Source organism: Peromyscus eremicus, unplaced genomic scaffold (genome assembly GCF_949786415.1).
Source record: "Peromyscus eremicus unplaced genomic scaffold, PerEre_H2_v1 PerEre#2#unplaced_489, whole genome shotgun sequence".
In the NCBI taxonomy this organism is placed as follows: domain Eukaryota; kingdom Metazoa; phylum Chordata; class Mammalia; order Rodentia; family Cricetidae; genus Peromyscus; species Peromyscus eremicus.
Window position 1 is genome coordinate 148684 of NW_026734725.1, and position 21238 is coordinate 169921.

General features: G+C 40.9%; 1 protein-coding gene across 1 annotated transcript; it reads right to left on the reverse strand.

Annotated features, from left to right (window-relative positions):
• Nucleotides 1-4315: 4315 nt before the first annotated feature.
• LOC131901838 (transmembrane protein 184C-like) lies at nt 4316-19266 on the reverse strand. The gene is made up of 10 exons (XM_059252911.1): nt 19080-19266; nt 15963-16093; nt 15838-15874; nt 13800-14005; nt 12640-12714; nt 11767-11860; nt 9360-9472; nt 6631-6730; nt 6043-6214; nt 4316-5563 (listed from the first exon to the last, which is right to left on the reverse strand). Exons 1-10 carry the CDS (start codon nt 19209-19211, stop codon nt 5256-5258), a joined length of 1368 nt encoding a protein of 455 aa, XP_059108894.1. The 5' UTR covers nt 19212-19266; the 3' UTR covers nt 4316-5255.
• Nucleotides 19267-21238: the final 1972 nt, after the last annotated feature.

Sequence of the window (21238 nt, forward strand, 5' to 3'; positions counted from 1 at the left end):
AGCTCAGTGTGCTGAGATTCTATTTCTCAAAAATAGTCCTCGCCATTAGTAGTTCTCTCTCCTGAGCCCCTGGGTTGTATAATTTTAAGGTTGCTCTCTCTAATATTATACAAGATTTGGAAAATTGAAATATGTACACTACATCATTGATACTTACTCAGGATTTCAATGGGCAACTGCTCTGAGTTCTGAAAAAGCTGATTCTGTAATCACAGATTTGATAGAAGTTATGGCCATCATAGGTATACCTGCACAAATTAAAACTGACAATGCTCCAGCATATGTCTCTGGTAAAATGAAATGGTTTTTGTTTTTTTTTTTGCTTATTACAATATAAAGCATATTACAGGTATGCCACATAATCCTACAGGCCAAGCAGTTTCCTTGATGAGGGATAAAAACTACACTTCACGCCTTTAATCCCAGCACTCGGGAGGCAGAGCCAGGCGGATCTCTGTGAGTTCGAGGCCAGCCTGGGCTACCAAGTGAGTTCCAGGAAAGGCGCAAAGCTACACAGAGAAACCCTGTCTCAAAAAATCAAAAAAAAAAAAAAAAAAAAAAAAAAAAAAAAAAAAAAAAAAAACTACACTTACCTGTGGGTATAAGGACAGATGTTTATGGGTTGTTGTTAGGGATTATGCTGGTTTAAGTAAATTAGTGGTTGTAGATTCTCCTACAGTAATCACTGGCACTAAGTCGTTAGCCAGGTTTCCAGTCCCAGGCAGGTTTCCTCTTGTCAAGCAGATCTTCAGTCCAGTTAGGCTGTTGGTTACCGCCAAGGTGTGCATGCTGCTGTTGCGCCTTAGGGTCGTCATGGCATGCGGGTTGTCGACGTGGTTCTGCCATAGCTGGGTAGGACTTTGGAAGCTTGCATGGTACCTTCTGGTGTGGTGTTCTGAAAGTCACTGGCAAAGCCAATGGTTCAGGGGCTTCTCTTAGTTTTGTTACAGGTCTCACATTTGTGTGCCTTGCACAGTGAGTCCATTTTGGTGTCTGGTGTAAAATAAGGGTTTAATTTCATTCTCTGGGATGTGGAATCCAGACTTCTTGTGACAATCCCTGGTTGGAAGCTATTTTTTCTTAGTGTGCCCACTAGGTGCTCTTGTCAGCAATTATTCTGACTTTCCATTTTGTTCTACTTGTCTGGTTTTTGTTAGCGTCATACTTTTTTTCCTTTAAACATTTTTATTTATGTGTTTGGGTGTTTGGCCTGTATACATGCCTGTGCACCAGTGTGCATGCCTGTGTGTGTGGTCAGAAGAGGGCACTAAATTTCCCAGAACTACAGTTACAGATGGTTTCAAGTTACCATGTTGGTGCTGGAAATCAATCCTGGGTCCTGTGGGAGAGCAACCAGTGTTCTTGACCACTGAGCAAACTCTCCAGCCCACCACCCTGTTGACCATTGTAGCTTTGTAACAATTTTTTCTTAAGACATGGGGTATTGATTTTTGACAAAGAAGCCAAAACTATACAATGGAAAAAAGAAAGTATCTTCAACAAATGGTGCTGGCATAACTGGATATCAATATGTAAAAGTTTACAAATAGATCCATATGTGTCACCATGCAAAAACTCAAGTCCAAATGGATCAAAGACCTCAACATAAATCCAGTTACACTGCACTTGATAGAAGAGAAAGTAGGAAGTACCCTTGAACGCATTGGCACAGGAGATCACTTCCTAAATATAACACCAGCAGCACAGACACTGTGCACAACAATTAATAAATGGGACCTCTTGAAACTGAGAAGCTTTTGTAGGGCAAAAGACACGGTCAATAAGACAAAAGACAGCCTACAAAATGGGAAAAGACCACCAACCCCACGACTGACAGAGGACTGATCTCCAAAGTATATAAAGAACTCAAGAAACTAGACATCAAAATACTGAACAATCCAGTTAAAAAATGGGCTAAAGAGCTAAACAGAGAATTCTCAAAAGAAGAATCTCAAATGGCTGAAAGACATTGAAAGAAATGCTCAACATCCTTAATCATCAGAGAAATGCAAATCAAAAACAACTCTGAGATATCACTTTACACCCGTCAGAATGGCTAAGATCAAAAATACTAATGACAGTCAGTGTTGGAGAGGATGTGGAGCAAAGGGAACACTCCTCCACTGTTGGTGGGAATGCAAACTTGTACAGCCACTGTGGAAATCAGTATGGTGGTTTCTTAGAAAACTGGGAATCGATCTACCTCAAGACCCAGCCATACCACTCTTGGGCATATACCCAAGGAATGCTCAATCATACCACAAAGATACATGCTCAACTATGTTCATAGCAGCACTATTTGTAATAGCCAGAACCTGGAAACAACCTAGATGCCCTTCAACTGAATAATGGATTAAGAAAACGTGGTACATATACATAATGGAATACTACTCAGCAGAGAGAAACAATGACAGCATGAAACTTGCAGGCAAATAGATGGAACTAGAAAATATCATCCTGAGTGAGGTAACCCAAACCCAGAAGGACAAACATGGTATGTACTCACTCATAAGTGGATACTAGATATAAAGCAAAGAACAATCAGACTGCAACCCACAGACGCAGGGAGGCTATATAGCAGGGGGGACCCTAGGATGACTGTGGCTTATAATAAGTTTTGGCTTTACTCAATCACTGGGCAAGCCTCAGTGAAACATTTCACTATTAGTATAAGAATTTGTACTCTATCAAGCTGATAATAGAAAAAAAATAAAAAAATAAAAATGAAAAAAATCTGTATGTATTTTTAATTTAATTGTCACTCTATCCCTAAGAGGTATACATTATTTTGTTTCTTATCTTATAGATTTGAAAATCAAGGTTTGGAGACATTAAATAACTTGTTTAAGATTTCACAGGTTATTAAGTCAAGATGAGAATTTCCATGAGAAGACATATTTGCTAATTTTCAAAAGACAGGTATATATTTTACCCTTGGACTAAAAGAAAGTAACTACTGTGGTATGAGAGAAAACCAAAGGTTTATGTTTAGAGAAACTATTTGAGACTGAAAATAAGAAACTATCAGCAGGAAGTAATTCACAATTTGGCATATTGGAACAAAACAATAGAATTGAAAGCTAAATCACATGGTATGCCACCTTTCAATCTATTAAGGAAATAAAAATGAAATCAACCCAAGGTACTACTGTATACCTAAAACTAGCAAAGATTTTTAAAATTTAATTCTATGCTTTCACTACATGAGATCTGTCTAGACAATCAGATACTTTTATACAATAACAGCACTGTAAGAAATGTCTGGCCAGCTGTGGAACCTGCATGGGACTGGACTCGGCCCTCTGCATACAGGAGACAGTTGTATAGCATGGTCTGTTTGAGGGGCCCCTGGCAGTGGGATCAGGATCTATCCTTGGTGCATGAGCTGGCTTTCTGGAGTCCATTCCCTATGGTGGGATGCCTTGCTCAGCCTTGATGCAGGGGGGAGGGGCCTGGTCCAGTCTTAACTGAATGTACCAGGCTTTGCTGACTCTCCTTGAGAACCCTTACCCTTTTGGAGGAGGGAATGGGGGTGGGAGGGAAAAGCTAGGGGGCGGAGCGGGAGGAGGGAGAGAGGGCGATCTGTGGTTGGTATGTAAAATGAATAAAAAGTTTCTTAAAAAAAAGACATGGGGTTTGTGTGTGTATTGTGTTGCTCAGGATAATCTCAAACATCCTATGCTGGGATGACAGGGCCATGAACCATGACACCCAGTTTATATTTCAAATCAGGAAATGCCATGTGTCCAATTTTCCTCAGAAGTGGTCTGGCCTTTTAAAAAATATTTCTATATGAATTTTAGGACTGTTCTTTGCCTGAAATATGCCACTAGGATTCTGATGGCAGTTACATTGGATCTATATGTTCCTGTTGGTAGTGTGGACATTCTGATAAGCTTTATTCTGAGTCACAGGGTATCCTTCCATTTAGCTTCATCTTCTGTTTCTTTGACCAGTGTTTTGTTTTTGTTTTTGGCCTAGACCAGACTGGCTGGGAACTCCCCAAGTCCCACCTGCCTCTGCTTCCTAAGTGCTGGGTTTAAAGGTGCACACCACTAAGTCTAGCTCAAAAATTAAAAAAAAAAATATATAGACTTCTAATCAATTTTTGTTAAAACATTAAGAATTTATGTTTAAAGAGTAAGACACAGCCAGGTTGGTGGTGGTGCATGCTTTTACTCTGATGGCACAGGCAGGCTGCTCTCTGTGAGTCAAGGCCAGCCTGGTCTACAGAGGTAGTTCCTGGACAGCCAGGGGATATACAAAGAAACCCTATCTCAAAAATAAAACAAACAAACAAAAAAGAGTAAAAGAGTAAGATACGTAAGAGTTTCAGAAAATGGTATGGCATTTATTGAAAGACATGTAGTTGAACTATAATTATGTAAACTTAAATGGCACATGATGATTAAATTAAATTAAATTTATCTTAATTTTGTATTTACATTTTCAGTCCAGATCATTACATTCATGCAGTGGCAAGAAGCAATGATTTTTTTTTTCAAATGTCCATCCTCTTGAGAAATGCAAGAGAGTTCAGCTGAAGTTGTTATTTACTGTTTGAATATATGATAACCTAACAGTTTAAGAAAGCCAAATCCTAGGAAATTTAAATGTTATTTGTGATATACAAAACACACGAATATATATATTAACATGTGTGTATTGGCATTATATGTATGTTTATTATATATAGTAGTTATATCTGTTTTTTGCCTGTCTTTGAATTTTTCCAACATTTTGAACTGTTCAGATCTTGAGCCTACACACAAAGAGGATTATGGTAGCTTTAAGAGTCCATTGATGGGTTGGGGGTTCCTTCTGCTTTTCTGGGATATCAATAATGACATCTTCACATAGCTTGGCCTCAGAAAGTGTATCCTGTGAAGGAACTGTGTCTTCCAAGTCTTGATGTTGGGCTGTATCAGAAGGTTCCTGCTCTTCTGGGACATCAATCACAATGTCTTCACATGACGTGGATGCAGCAGCTGCATTCTGTGAAGTATCGTATGTCCAAAGCCCTGATACTGGTCCTGGGGCAAGTGAGGATGGCTTTGAACCTGCAGATACTACATCTTGTGATGATCAGGAAAGCAAACTTGTGTGTTCAGAATGTTCCGAGTCTTCAGAAAAACTTTTTTTTTCTGGATAACATTTCATTGTTCTCCCTTTAAAATAATATATAAATTTATTAGTCAGGGGGCTCCTTCTGCTCTTCTGGGATATTAATCATTACATCTTCACATAGCTTGGCCTCAGAAAGTGCATCCTGTGAAGTATGAGTCTTCTAAGTCTTGATGTTGGCCTTTATCAGGAGGTTCCTGTTCTTCTGGGATATCAATGACAATGTCTTTACATGCCTTGGATGCAGCGGCTGCATTCTGTGAAGTAATCGAGTGTGCAAAGGCCTGATATTGGCCCAGGTGTGAGGATGGCTTTGAACCTACAGAAACTGCATCTTGTGATGATGAGGGAACATCATCACTGAACAGACCTGTGTGTTCGGTATGCTCCGGGTCTTCAGGAAGACATTTTTTTTTCTGATGCCCTCTCATTGTTCTCCCTTTAAGACAATATAAATTTATTAGCCAAAAGTTATTTTTACCATTCTAAAAATAGTTCTGCTCTTTGTCCTCCCCAAATTTGAAGAGCCTGTATCATGGTACTGCTTTAAGTATGTTCTTATTTCTTAAATTACTAGAGTAAATCTTATGTCTTTGGGTTGGGGTGATACCTCAATCTGCAAAGTGCTTGCCACACAAAAATGAGGACCTGAGTTCAGTCCTCAGCAGAGGTCCAAAGCTGGGCATGCTTGCAGTCCTGTGCTAGCGAGACAGAGTTGGATCCCTGGGGCTCTCTGGACAGTGATCCTAGCTCAATCTGTGAGCCTCAGGACAGTGAGAGACCCTGTTCCAAAACCCAAACTGAACAGCTCCTGAGGGGCCACACCCGAGGTTCACCTCTGACCTTTCCTGCACATGCAGACGCTCCCCCCCCCCCATACACACTCACACTAACAGAAGTTAAACAGCTGTTACTTACCCAGGCGTCTTAGTTGTTGAGAAATATCATCTCTGAGATCGGATACATCCCACATGGCCAGGAAAGGGTCAAAGCAAGAGCCTTCCTCTGCCTCTTGCACGTAGGGTTTGTAGGAAAATACATGGTAATGGGCAATGGCCACGAGAAACATTTCAAGGCATATTATAAAATCCTACAACAGCCACAAAAATATTTATCATCTTTGGCTTTAAATCTAGTTTTTCAAAATGCTAACATTTTCAAAGTTATATAGGGTGTCAACTTTTAAAATATAATCCAGATTATATTCATATTTCAACATTTTTTCCACTTCAAAACATGACAAACCAAGGTTTACATCTCTTTTGCCCTCCCTCAGTCATGTATTTCTTAATCTGTTCCCCAAGGACTGAAAGGAAACATGCAGATATATGTAGACCAGGAATAAAACCATTACCAATCAGGACCTATGGGCCATTTCTCTAGGGCTCCCGCTCCTCACCATAGAGCAAGCTAACAGTCTTGCTCACTGTTTGGATATTTGGGGCAACACTGTGTCAAACAGCTTAAACAGTAAAACCTCTTGAGTTCACTGACAGCACTACTTACTTGCAGGCCCGTGGTCACAGCTTCCGCACTCTGCCATTCCCACATACCTTTTTCAGAAATAAAGCCAACCTTCACCAACAGTGCTATAAGGCCTGCTTGCCTGTATGTCAAGAAAAGGTAAATGTCAAATCTAGATCATGAAATGACCAACTGTTTATGGAATTAGGGGCTCGGGAGGGGGCTCGGTGTATAAAGCACTTGCTGCACAAGTGTGAGGACCTGAGTTAAAGTCACAGAAGCCAGGGAAGGCTGGCATGGTGGTGCACATCTGTAAACCCTGTGCTCCTGCAGTGAGCTGAGAGGTGGGTTAAGAGAACCCTGGGAAGACTGCAGGCTGGTGATCCTGATGTGTGCAGAGTAACAGTTAAGAGACCCCATCTCAAATGAAAGGCGAGGACCGATACCCAAAGCTGTCCTCATTTCCACATGCACACATGGCATGGACATGTCGCTACTCACACAATAAACACATACATATCATATACACAAAGAGATTAAAATGTGCACCTAAAAACAGTGAAGTCCCCACTGTTCTGCCTTCAGGGCATATTTCAAAACAAGTTCTGCTTATATTAAATATACTCACCCAGCATTACAAATTTATTCTACTAGTTTCATAAGATGAATTTCATTATGTATTGTCAGAACTTCATCATTTGGCTCATATATCATTTTTGCTTTGAAACTATGTACAAACAATTAGATTCTAAGTTCTAACAGCTTGTAAGTAAAGGCTGATACTCAAGTGTATTTACATGTGCATTCATGACTAGAATTTGATTGTATTATTCATTCATTCATTTAGATACAGGGTCTACCAATGGAACCCTCGTTGTCCTAGGACTTGTTATGCTGACCAACCTGTGCTTGAACTCAGAGATCTGGCAGCCTCTGCCTCCCAAATGCTGAGATTAAAGGTATGTGCCACCATGCCTGGATAATGACTAGGATAAAAAAATAATATTTATTGCTGGCTGTGTGTGTGTGCACACACATGTAACATGTTGTGTGTGTGTGTAGGTCAGAGGACAACCTGCAGGAGTCATTTCTTTCCATCTACCTCGTGGGCTCTTTGATGGAACTCCAACTGTCAGGTTGGTGATGGCAAGCATCTTTTCCTGCTGATCCATTTCACTGGCCCTATTAATTTCAGTTTTGTTTTATCTTCCTTTTTAAGGCTTACTTCTTATGATTGGTGTGGCAGGGTGCCAGAGGACAGGTTTGTGGAGTTGGTTCTCTACTTCTACCTATACAGGGGTCCTGGGGATTAAACTAAGTTCATTAGGCATGCATAGCAAGTGCCTTTCCCCAGAAAGCTAGCCTGCCAGCCCACAGCATATCTGCATTATAATACCATCGAGTCCCAGAAGTCTCTATAGCATATGATGTATGCCTTCAACTGCTAATGATTACTTCTGGCAGTGCAATTTCATGAATTCCTTCTCCTTTGCCCTACTGAATTGCTAAACTGGATCTGACTGTTTCTATAACTCTTAGCACCTATCCTGTCCTAACACCATGACTAGTTTGCTGTTTGCTTTGTGACATTGAGGACAGACAGTAGGGCAGTAGATACACCAGGCAGACACTCTGATGGATCTCCAGCCCTACCTTGTGTTTTAAAGGACACTTACTGATAAACATTTCCCTGTCATTAAGTATTTTCTCCCCAATTGATATTGTTTTATTTATGACAGATTTTAGGTAATTTATTCATTTTGAGACAGGGTCTCACTATGTAGCTGACTGGCCTCAAACTTGCTATGTAGACCCTGCTAGCCTTGAACTCATAGAGAGTCACCTGCTTCTGCCTCCCCGGGGAGTGCTGGGATTAAAGGTACACACCACCACACCCAGCATCAAGATATTTAGGCTATCTCAAATTATCTTCATCTTTTAAAAGTCACAGTGGCCATCTGACTACTTCTTTGATTGTTCAGATACAAGATAACACAATGTGGCACAATAGGCTGGTCTACAACTTGCTTTATAGAGCAGGCTGTCCTCAAACTCACAATGTGAGATTCTCTTGCCGCCCTGAATACTGGGATTACAGGTATGTACCACCACACATGACTAAGATTATTTGTTTTTTTATCTTTTTAAAACTATTTAATATTTATTTTAATATGCATGCGTTTTGCCTGCATGTATGTATATGATGCATGTGCAGTATCTGCAGATACTAGAAGAGGGCATTAGAACCACCTGGATCTGAAGTTACAGAAGGTTGTGAGCCACTAATCTTGTTAGTGTTGGGTCCTGAGCAAGAGCAGCAAAGCGCTCTTGTCTGCTGAGCCATCTCACCATCCCTGTTTTTGTAAATCTTACAATACCTGAAGGGATGGCTTTTTAAAAAGATGTCCTTGTGTGTGTCTGACTGCAGGTATGTGCATATGCTCACAGAGGCCAGAAGAGGACTTCAGACCCCTTGGAGCTAGAGTTACACGAGGTTGTGAGCCGCCAGACATGGGTGCTGGGGACCAAACTGCAGTCCTCTGGATATGCAGCACACTCTCTTAACTGCTGAGCCTCTCTCCAGCCCCAAAGACATCTTCCTAGTTCAGGTTGGCCTTGAATGGTAGTCCTGCCTCAGTCTTCCAAGAGCTGGATTACAGACAGGCACCACTGAGCCTGGCATTGTATTCACATTATTTAAAAAACTTCCTTAACCAACAGTTTTATTGGCATTTATAAAATGAGAATATTTAAGAGCAAGCAGTACTTACCAAAACAAGACAAAGGCTACCAGTTTGACACAAAGAAATTTGCCAACGGGTTTTATAGGGCTAAGCTCTTCCTTCAGCATGTTGTAAAGCAGCAGGAGGCAGCATATGGCAATCTAGAAACAAAAGCAACATTCAACATTCTGCATACATGCATTTTGCCTGCATGTATGTATATGATACATGTGCAATATCTGCAGATACTAAAAGAGGCCATTAGAACCACTTGGATCTGAAATTACAGAAGGTTGTGAGGAAGACAGTGACAGAACCTTTCCTTAAGGCCGAAATCAGAGTCTACTGACGTTTTAGTGCTTTTTTTTTTTGGTTTTTCGAGACAGGCTTTGTCTGTGTAGCTTTGCGCCTTTCCTGGAACTCACTTGGTAGCCCAGGCTGGCCTCGAACTCACAAAGATCTGCCTGGCTCTGCCTCCTGAGTGCTGGGATTAAAGGCGTGCGCCACCACCGCCCGGCTAGTGCTTTTAATATGTTGCTGAAGATGCATATATGTGAGATTTCTCAAGAGAGGTATGTAACATTTTTCCTGAATATGTTTCTAAGTGTTCACATACTGGAACTCAAAGCAATAAACAAATGATATGAATGGAAGGTTTCCTTCAGTCAAAAAAAAGGCAACACAAATTACCACCACTTTTATAAAAACTTGATTATTATTATTAGCTAGTCTCTCGTGTAACATTTACACAACACACACAGTTTATAAGGCAACACGTTAAATAAGTACAGTTTCAGCAAAACTGTGATCATGAAATCTACATCACACAAACCAGTTTCCTTGAGAGCAGTGTATAAGTCCAGCTGGCCTTACTTCTTAAAATAAGTGCCCACATCTTTAGAGTCAGTTATAATAACCAACCAGCATTTCAACAGCAAGAAGCATTTCTGGAAGCTTACTTTCCCCAATAAAACCAGGAGATACTTTATGCTCTTTTAAAATACTTCAGGATATGAGAGCAGTACAGCAAGAACCAAGCTCAGACCCTTGCACTGGAGCAGGACCACCCAGGGTGCATGTCACACACTCCCGGGACCTGGGTTCTAGCTGTAGTACCATTAAAAACAGACTCTTAACACTGAGCCGTTTCTCTGTACATAGGAACTGTGACCCTCATGCTGGGATCTGACCCAGGGCTGTGTATAGGCAAACACTCCAGGCACATTCCACAGTCATAACCCAATTTTCTAACATCTGTCATGACCTAAAATGAAATTTTGTTCCTCAATATCTTTTTCAACTGAAAGTAGCTAACTTTTGTGTATGTTTCATAAGTTTTACTTTTAGTATCTGTCTAAATGCCAATGGGAAGACCAAACTATGTCCACCGGGTTTAGAGTGTTTCCAGTCCTTTCTTATAATGGGCATTACATCCCAGAAAGCAAGAACACTTCTACCATTTCTTTAGAGTACATTCCCAGAAAAAAGACTGCTGGTCATGGAGATGAGCATGAGAGAAAGCTCTGGAGATACACACCATTTATTTCCGTTATAAACTTCCTTCCTTCCTTCCTTCCTTCCTTTCTTTTTTTTTTTTTTTTTTTTTTTTGGTGTTTTGAGAAAGGGTTTCTCTGTGTAGCCCTGGCTGTCCTGAAACTCACTTTGTAGATCAGGCTGGCCTCAAACTCAGAGATCTGCCTGCCTCTGCCTCCCAAATTCTGGGATTAAAGGCATGCAATGCCATGCTCGGTTCCATCATAAACTTCTAATAATTTATGTATTAGAAGTGTTTGTTACTGTACTGTAAAAAGCACTATCCAAAGACTTTAGATGAAATACACTTCAGCTTAAGAGAGCCTTTCAGTTCCTAGAACAGCACTCATTTTTTTTTGAAAAAAAAGGTCATTTTTAATTTTCCTTTAATTTTAAATATAGATCAGAGATTTAAATTTTTGCTGTTTTGTTTGCTTATTTATTTGGTTTTTTGAGACAGGGTTTCTCTGTGTAGCCATGGCTATCCTGGAACTCAATCTGTATGTAGACCAGTTGGCCTCGAACTAAGAGATCTGCCAGCCTCTGCCTCCCAATTAAGGTGTGAGACAGCACCACCTGGTGAACTCTTCCATTTTTATTTAAACTCTCTCCTCTCATGCCAATTAGACTTTTCCCTCTTAATGAATAGGTCTATTGCATTATGTTTTGTTTATTTAGAAGGCACATCATGCTTATCCCCACAAGGCTGTGGGGTCACAAGAGCAAACAGCTCTGCATGTAAGTCACCAAATCATTCATGAACATATTACTGTACTTCTATATTGTATAAAGGTATACATTAAAGCTGTTTCAAGTTCCATGTACAAAGTAAAAGGTAATTTTTCCTCAAGAAATAGTGCCTGATAATATTTAGCAATAGAAACAAATTTAGTACAATTAAGAAGAATGATGATTTACTTACCACTTCTGACAAATTATTTATTATAACCAAGTAAGTCCTCGCATTGGAGAAACCAAATTTCCCTTCATTGTAGACACCAACCATTTCACATATCCTTAAAAATGGCAAAAATAAACTTTATGACTGACCAAGTAAACCTTATCTTAATATGTACACTTTAGAGACTTATTTTATGCATGTGAATGTTTTACCTGCATGTATACCTGTGCACAATGTGCATGCAATGCCCTTGGTGACCAGAAAAGGGCACTGGATACTCTGGAACTAGATTTCACTAAACCTCTGCAAGAGTACCAAGTGCTGTTAACACTGAATGCTCCACTGAGTGTTCTCCAGCCCTGAACACGTTCTTAAGGTGTAGTGGTAGCAACACTTAAAATTTAGAGTCTGTTTACTTTAGTAAAGTCTGTTTACTTCAGTAAGTCTGTTTACTTTAGTAAGTCTGTTTACTTCAGTAAGTCTGTTTACTTTAGTAAGCCTAATCTTGGTTTTTCTGATGTGTTGTACAGTCTGCTCTCAAAGAATGTGAAAATCGTGGCAATCCTTTGCATTGTTCATTGTAATGGAATCCAGCTTTTATATACGTATTTACACTATTAATCAACGTTGTTTTTCTATTTGTTTTTTCCATTTAAGAATAGAGATTAGTTTTTAAGATAGGGCCTAGTCTGGCATTAAACTCTCAATTCTTCTGCCTCTACCTTCAAGTGCTAGGATTATTTGCCATGAATCACTACACTTGGTTTCTGTCTTGTTGAGAATTAAACCCAGGGCTTTGTGCATACAAGGCAAACACTCTTATCAACTGAGCTATATTCCCAGTCATGTATCATGAAGATAAAAGAAAAAAAGCTAAGGGAAGGCCATACTTACAATGCTATAAGAGTGGTAATTGGTCTGATCACAGTGTACTGCAGGACTCCCAGTTTGCATCGAAAGAGCAGCACTCTGCAGAAGAAAGAGAACATAACATCTCAACTATTCAGTGGCATCAGAACATGGCAAAGCCTCTAAATTAAAATCACGCTGAGAGCTGACACTAATTATATTGAATCCTGCCAATTTCGTCCTCCTAAATGATAGTAGGGTAAGAATGTGGTGGCAACATGGAATCTGAAGACCATTTTGAAAATATTTAATAACTTTATCTCCTAAAGCCTCCCTTCAGCTCCACTATAGTGCAACCCAGAACAGAAGGAACAGAAGAAGGTGCTGGGACCTTGGTCTTTTCCTGTTTCCCACTCTTGCCATGATACACTGCAAACCAACAGGACCAAATGACCTGAGTCTGTGAGTCAAATAAAACTGATTATCTCAGGAACTTTGCTGACAGAATTGATAGTGATGGCTCTAACTAACACAGGAGAAAAACGGAGGTACAAATGAACTGTGAGCTTGTGCACATGCATGTGTATAAAGCATTGACATTTAGGATGCAGCTTCCTGGTGAATGTGTTTACAGAAAGATTTCCTGGGACAAGGCAAACCACCCTGAGGGTGGGTGGCCATCCTCAGGCTGGGGCCCTGGACTGAACACGAGGCAGTGAGCGGAGTTCCGGCTTTCCTCTCTGCTTCCTGACAGCAGATGCAGTATGACGTCATGCACCTGCCACGTGCCTTTCCCGCCATAAGGGACTGCACCCTCAACTGTGTTCCGAAGTTGCTTTTGTCAGTGACTTTGTCTCAGCAGGGAGACAAGTACAAGACAATTAGCTGCGTGATCACGTGCATGATCATTTAGGCTCCAATTCCCAACTGTAAAAATGATGCTGATTAAACATTTTCTAAGGTTTTCTCCCTCATTACATTGATGAACTTTTCTATTGGGGTAAGCAATGTAAAAATAAAAACAAAAAAACAAAAAACAAAAAAAACCTCTCAACATGTACATTGTAAAAATGTATTTTATTATCTTTCAAACTGTATTACGTGCTACATAGTGTAAGGGCTCTGCCTACTGTCCCCACCCCTTGCAGAGAGCTGACTGATATTTAAGACCCACACAGAGGCCCATCAAAACCAAACACACTTACTCTCCCATCGCCAATGGTGGACACCAGCAGAGTGGAAAGAGATGCTGTTGCTGATCCTTTGCTTCCAGGTATAACATTATATTCGGGATCCGAATTGTTAAATTATTGGTAAGGAAGATCATAAAGTTATAAATGGTGTAAGCTTCATAGCAGTCTCTACAGGTATCGGCATATATTCCAACTTTGGGGAATTTTAAGGCCAACCACTGTGGAAAAGCACAGATGTTAAAGAGAAATGCTACTGATTCAGAAAATGCAACTGAAGGCATTTTTTTCTTTTTTCTTTTTCTTTTTTTTCCCAGATAGGGTCTATGTAACCTGGGTGTTCTGGAACTCACTATGTAGACCAGGCTGGCCTCCAACTTAAGAGTTCCACCTGAGTGATGGGATTAAAGGGATGCAACACCACATCTGGCTAAAGCCATTTTCTTTAGTTATGTCTACTGTGGAAAGTGTTTTTTCCTTTTATTTTCTTTCTTGGGGTGGGGTGGGGTACAAATAAAAGACTTAGTAACTAAAAAGCATCATAGTGAGCAATCAGCATCCTTATGAGAGTCTGCATCTATGGGTTCAGCCAACCCTGGAGCAGAAATATTTGTAACAGCCCCTGACCCCAGGTCTGCACTCTGGCCTCGAACTCATGGAGGTCCTCTTACCTGCCTATGGCACTGATATTCTATCAGGTGTCATAAGCCATCTAGAGCTGACCATAAGGACAGGGGACACACTATGCTGATGCTAACCATTTTATATAAGGGAACTGAGCATCAGCACATTTTGATGCCTGGGGTGGGAAAGTATTCTCTTGTGGCTACGTATGGATGAGGGTAATTACAATATTTCATTCTTTAAAAGATTAAGAGCCACTAATCTTAAATTTAAGCAAGCGAGCAAGGAAAACAGCTACATATTAAAAATATTTGAAATATCTGCATTTTTTCATTATAATATCTTCCTTACCAACACTAAAATAAGTGAACTTGGCCAGTTGCAGTGGTGCATGGCTTTAATCCCAGCACTTGGGAGACAGAGGCAGGGGGCTCTCTGTGAGTTCGGGCCCAACCTGCTCTACATAGTGAGTTCCAGGACAGCCAGAACTACATAGTGAGACCCTGTCTCAAAAACATAAAAACAAATAATAAGTAAAAACATAAAGAAGGAAAAATCTGGGTTGCGGTAGTGCATACCTTTGAGCCTAGCACTCAGGTGGCAGAGGCAGGAGGATCTCTGAGTTTGAGTCCAGCCTGGTCTCCAGGGTTAGTTCCAGGACAGCCAGGGCTACACAGAGAAACCCTGTCTCAAAAAAAAAAAAAAAAAAAACAAACCTAAAACAAAAACAAAAACACAAAAAAAACATGAAAAATTTCACTATCAATCTCTTTTTAAAAGTCAATATTTTGTGTTTATTACTTTATTAAGCATTTTTTTTGGTTTTTTGAGACAGGCTTTCTCTGTGTAGTTTTGGTGCCTGTCCTGGATCTTGCTCTGTAGACCAGGCTGGCCTCGAACTCACAGAGATCTGCCTGGCTCTGCCTCCCGAGTGCTGGGATTAAAGGCATGTGCCACCGCTGCCTGGCTATTAAGCATTCTTTAGTAAGCATAGTTAAGTGTCAGAAGAGAAGCAAGGCGGTAGTGGCGCTTGCCTTTGATCCCAGCCCTCACTGGGGAGACAGAGGCACGTGGGTCTCTGAGTATGAGGCCAGCCTGGTCTACAGTATGAGTTCCAGGACAGCCAGGGCTACATGGAAAAATCCTGTTTCAAAAAACCAGAAAAAAAGGTGTCATAAAAGACTTTTTAAAAAGATTTATTTACTTTATTATTTTATGTGCATGAGTATTTTGCCTACATGTATGCATATGTGCCTAGTGCCTACAGAGATCAGAAATTGGGTTCCCTGGGACTGGAATTATAGTTGTGAGCTGCCATGTGGGTGCTGGGAATTGAACCTGGGTCCTCTAGAAGAGCAAAGTACTCTTTACCAATGAGCCATCTCTCCAGACCAAGAATTCTTAATGCAATACAATGAAAGATACTTACACTACCTAAACTGTATACTGGAACCATCCAAAGAATCCTACAGAAAGTAAAACATAAAAAACACTTAATATGTTTATGATTTAAGTCAGTCAATAGTAGTAATAGCAAATACATTAAGATTTGACCTCATAATAGGTTTTTGAAGTTTGGGTTGTGTGAAATGCACCAAGTGTTGCAGAATCCCCCAGAAGGACACTTGTACCGTCACCAGCATGAAGATACCAGCAATAAACCACGCTTTAGTGTGTACTCCAACCTTGAAAAACAAAAGAACACATTGGTTTAGATTCTGATATTAAAACTATAAAGATCAATATTTTTGTCTTAAATTTTCATTAGATTACTAATACTGCTTTGTATTTCCCAAATAATTAGTAGCAATTAAAAAAAGATTTACTTTTTAGTAAATTCTATGTATGTGTCTGTGTGAATATGCGCATGTGTGAGTGTGGGTACCTGCTGAGGTCAGAAGAGGGTGTTACAGAGTGTGGTAGCACACACCTTTAGTCCCAGTAACTTGGGAGGCAGAAGGTCTCTGTGAGCTCCAGGACAGCCTGACAAAAGAACCCTCCTCCTCCTCTTCCTCAAAAAAAAAAAAAAAAAAAAAAAAGAACATTTACATGATATTTTGCCCATTCCTAGTGTGTTATTTGCTTTCTGTATCTGATTCTTGTTTGCTGTTTATGAGCTATCTTGAGGAAATGCTCCAGTTAAGCCTCTAACCTTGAACACAAAAACAAAACCTTCCTTTAAACTTCTCAGTCCCCTCCACCTATTGTGCTATCATTTCTCAGGCTCCTTCGGAGTCAAAATCTTCAAAACTCATATATTCTCCGGATTCTAAGTTTCCACCACACATTCGTACTTCAACAATTCTGTTCTGGGTTTGGTCCTTCCAGCTTCAGTGATCACTAAGCTCCCACTGACCTTTCTACTTGTGAAGAGTGACAGGCAGGTTGGCAAGAGTGGACAGTATTCAGAATGTCCCCTTGAAACCCTCCTCCTGGGCATTCACTTCATTGGTTCCTTGTGAATTCCTGGGAAATGTCGGTGCCAGGTCTTTGCTGTTCCTTCTCTGTGTCCTTGATCTCAAGCATTCTTTAACTGCAGACACTGTCTAAAGTCTGACCATTAGTACCTAGGTGTGTTCCCCTTTCAGAGGTCGGAACTTAACCCCTAATGCAAACAGCCATATTTGGAGATAAAGCTGATGGGGACTTAGATGAAATGAGGTCATAGTCTCATAGGGCTGGCGATCTCAAAATGAGATCGTTCAACCACCTGAGGATTCAGCAAGAGTATGGCCATCTGCAACCTGAGAGTACCCTCCCTAGACAGCAACCTTCTGGCCCCCATGATATCTGACTCCAAAATCATTTTCAAGACTGTGACAAAACAAATTCCTCTTGAAGGCACTCAGTTCGTGGTATACACATGTGCTTCTGTGTGTGTGAGTGCAGGTGTGCATGTGTGGAGGTCAGAGGTCAGCTCTGGGAAGTCAGCTCTCCTTCCAGCTTAGGAACCAGGGTCTCTTGTTTCTGCTGCTGTGCTGCACAGTGGAGGCTAGCTGGCTGGCAAGCTTCCAGGCAATTCTGTGTCCACCTCTCATCTTGCCATAGATGCCATTCAGGTGGGTTACAGAGAGGGAACTCAGGTGGTCGGGTTTCCTGGTTATTGCTCCACCTGCTGAGCCGTCTTCCACAGCCCAGTTTACGGCCTTTATTATGGCAGAGAGTAGATTAAACAAGACGTGTACCTGCAGTTGAAACTGTTCTGAGGTCCAGACTTGCATATCCAAGTGCATTATTTGACAGGCTCACCCGCACGTCCTCCATTAAACATCCCTGTCAGAACTTGAGGGACTCAACTTGGGGTGTTAGCAGTTTACACCGCAGATTAGAATTGGTCTTAAAGGTTCATGGCACTTTCAAACTACGCTTGAAGCTCACAGCTAAGAGAATACTAAGTGAATTAAGTACTCCAAGGAACACTAAGTGAGGAAATTATATTTATATTATGATTGCTATACCTAAATTTAGGTGGACATATTTTAAATAACAAAAAACTGAACAAATGAGAAATACTTAATGTCATATCATAAGAGTCTTAAATAACTATATGAACTATAATAAGAAAAGCCAACAAAAGTTTAGTGAACAAAATAACCCTACAGACATGTTTGGACACATTATTTAACTAAAATATTTTCCACACTCAAAAGCGGGGGTGGGGGGGTGGGGGGGGTGTCATATGCATGGTATGTCATAACTCTTCTAAAATAATAAAGTACTTTCTGGTTATTATTAATAATTCTAAGTTCATTTTATACATATATTACGGATATGTTAGGTATTCAGCTTGTAATACTTTAGTAATGTCACAACATGATGTCATGTTGTGACATCAACAAGTAACAAAAGGCTGCCGGAGAGATGAGTCAGGTAAGGGGCTTGCCTCCAACACTGCACTGATCTCTTGAGCTCAGTCCTCACTCAGCACTCATGATGGAAGGAAAGAACAACTCCCCCAACTGGTCCGTCCTCTGACCTCCACAAGTGGGCCATCCCACGAATACACCAACAACAAATACATAAAAAAAAAAAAAAGAAACAAATACACGAGGAACTTTTGTAAAACTTTTGCTTTGACTGAGGAGTAACTTCAAGTGGCCAGCATAACTCAGTTGGTAGAATGCTTGCTTGCCTCAAATGAAGAAAGCCCTGGGTTCCATCCCCAGCTTTGAATAAACAGAAGCACTGAGAATGTGGACGTTGGAGGACCATCCTAGGCTACAAAGCAAGTCCCAAAACAGCCGGTCTACATGAGGCTTTATCTCATTAAAGAAACAAATAAAAGATGGAACTTCAAACATAAAAACAATTAGCAAAGTCCAACTAACGGGAATTCTTTCGTTTCAGGAAGCAGGCTAAAAGCTTATAAAATCCAGAACGTAGCTTTCAAGGTAGTTTATCTGATCTGGTCAAGCCCTATATCTGCACAGCAGATATGATTTCAAGAGTAGTTTTCTGGGAACTGATGGGTACTGGCGAAGCATTCTAAGCAGCAACATTAACTATTTTTCTCCACCCGGTCCCACCTCCACTTGTAGCGGCAAAGTGAGATCAGACGGGTCTGTTTAATGTTCAGAGATGAAATGTTTTTCTGACCCCCAAGCATTAAAGGCTGACAAAGGGATTCTGTCAAACAGACTAAGAAAGGGTAGAGGTGCTGGACTCTCTTACCTTCTCCTGTTGGTGAAACTTCGAAACACCAAAGGTAACAAAGATCAGCATGCTTACAACATAAATGAGTATGACCAGGGGTCGGATCCATCGCCTCCAGTTTTTCCTATTGCACACACAGGCCATTTTCATCAGTGAAAAAGCACTGAACAGCCAAAAAAAATGAACCAAATCAAGATTTTGGCACTTTCACTTCTTTAGCTGTTTTCTGTGATGTCAGACCTCAGACCTTTATGATTGGGCAGCTACGGAGGAGGGCGTGACTGTAACCAAGGTTACCGAAGGGCGTGGTGGGAGGGATGCCGGGGAGGGTAGTGGAGGACTGTTGGCTTCCCTAACTTGGCTGGTCTTAGTGGATCCTGAGGAGGATTCCGGAAGCTGTAGGGACTGGGGACGTTTCAGAAACACGTGCTGTATTACCCAGACTTTGTTCCATCTAAAGGAAAGCCTTAGTGTGGGACAGAGCGGAACTTGAGACAGGCTTGTTTTCTGAGAAGGCTCCCTGGTTGTCTTTAGGGATGGAATTAGAAACTGGCTGGAAAAACACAGAATAGGAAACCTTTGCTTAGATTTCAGTCAGTTGCTAAAGTTTAGAGCCCTAAGGAGGTATTTCTCTGCATAATTTCTGAACCAAGTAGAAGAATCATTCTAAAAAATAGCTTATTTGGAAGTAACTGCCAATATGAAATGTTCACATTTGAAATGTGTGTTAAAAAGTCCTACTCATTTAGAATTCAAAAAGTTGGAATTCTGACACCACATTCTGTGCACTCAAAGCTTTCAGTTGTATAGGTTTGCAGAGCAAATAAATGGCAAACGGGATCATACGGTCTCTCTAAATCAAGGGAGCAAGCAAACATCTGTGTCTCAATTAGACACGTGAATATATATGGCCTATATCGTCATCAACACTATCCTACATTCTTTACCTACAAGTGTTAGTTTTACGTGGTGCTGTATTATTCATTAAGCAGCACTGTTTACTGTGAGAGAAAAGCCACTGCTGTGGGATGGTCTGTTTGTCAAGTGTGTTGCTAATTAGTCAATAAATAAAACACTGATTGGCCATTGGCTAGGCAGGAAGTGTAGGTGGGACAAGGAGGAGAATAAAGCTGGGAAGTGGAAGGCTGAGTCAGAGAGACACTGCCAGCCACCACGATGACAAACAGCATGTGAAGATGCCGGTAAGCCACGAGCCATGTGGCAAGGTATAGATTAATGGAAATGGATTAATTTAAGCTGTAAGAACAGTTAGCAAGAAGCCTGCCACGGTCATACAGTTTGTAACCAATATAAGTCTCTGTGTTTACTTGGTCGGGTCTGAGTGGCTGTGGGACTGGCAGGTGAGAGAGATTTGTCCTGACTGTGGGCAAGCAGGAAAACTCTAGCTACAACCCACTGTAGGAGTTTATTAGGAGAAGGAACAGAGGGGAATGTGCTTTAGGCCTATGGAAGGTTATGCATGGAGAGAGAGGAAGAAGGAGAAGAAGAGGGGAGGAGTCTGTGACCTGCTTTTTATGGATGCCCCCGTACATGAACATTTGGCCTTAGGAGCTCTGCCATGCGTGCACATAGACTGTGTGATCACACTGTGTAAATTACACCACCATGCAGCTCAGGGATTATATAGGACATAAGGGATGACTAAGCCTCTTGCTTGGTTACTGAACACGTGTGGTCATGTAGCAACAATATGAGTTGATCTGCACAAAAGTACCGAGAGACAGGCAGTTTTCTGTTTCACAGATGAGAAGTTTCAAGTGATTGATTTGCCCAAACATTAGCTGTTTTCTCTGACCTTGGAGTCTGCTTGATGTTTAAATATTTGGTTTGTCATCATCTGCAACCAGGGAAATTCTGCCTTTTGGCCACGTGGGCAAAATGCTGTGGCCCCAAGTCTCCCAGAGATACAGATGGAATAGTGTATTCTTGTCACACTGTGACCCAGAGCCTGGAGACTGACTTCCACAGTCTTTTTCCCTATTCCTCCATGATCTCTATTTTGCAACTTTTCCTTAAAGGGGCACTACAAATTTTGTGTGGTCGAAACTAAAACACCTGGTTAGGGGGAATTCCTAATCTTTAGTGAATACCTTGTGTATTGTTAAAGTTCAGAAAATAAGAGAAACTCTTGCTCTGTAACCAAATGTCATTACGAT

Excerpts from the sequence above, each read along its gene's own strand:
- LOC131901838 (XM_059252911.1), bottom strand. The coding sequence starts at position 19,211 with ATGAAAATGGCCTGTGTGTGCAATAGGAAAAACTGGAGGCGATGGATC. Across the intron at positions 9,473-11,766 it reads TAAATAATTTGTCAGAAGTG|ATTGCCATATGCTGCCTCCT; the intron begins GTAAGTAAATCA and ends TTTTGTTTCTAG. Across the intron at positions 5,564-6,042 it reads TCAACAACTAAGACGCCTGG|GGAGAACAATGAGAGGGCAT; the intron begins GTAAGTAACAGC and ends ATTGTCTTAAAG.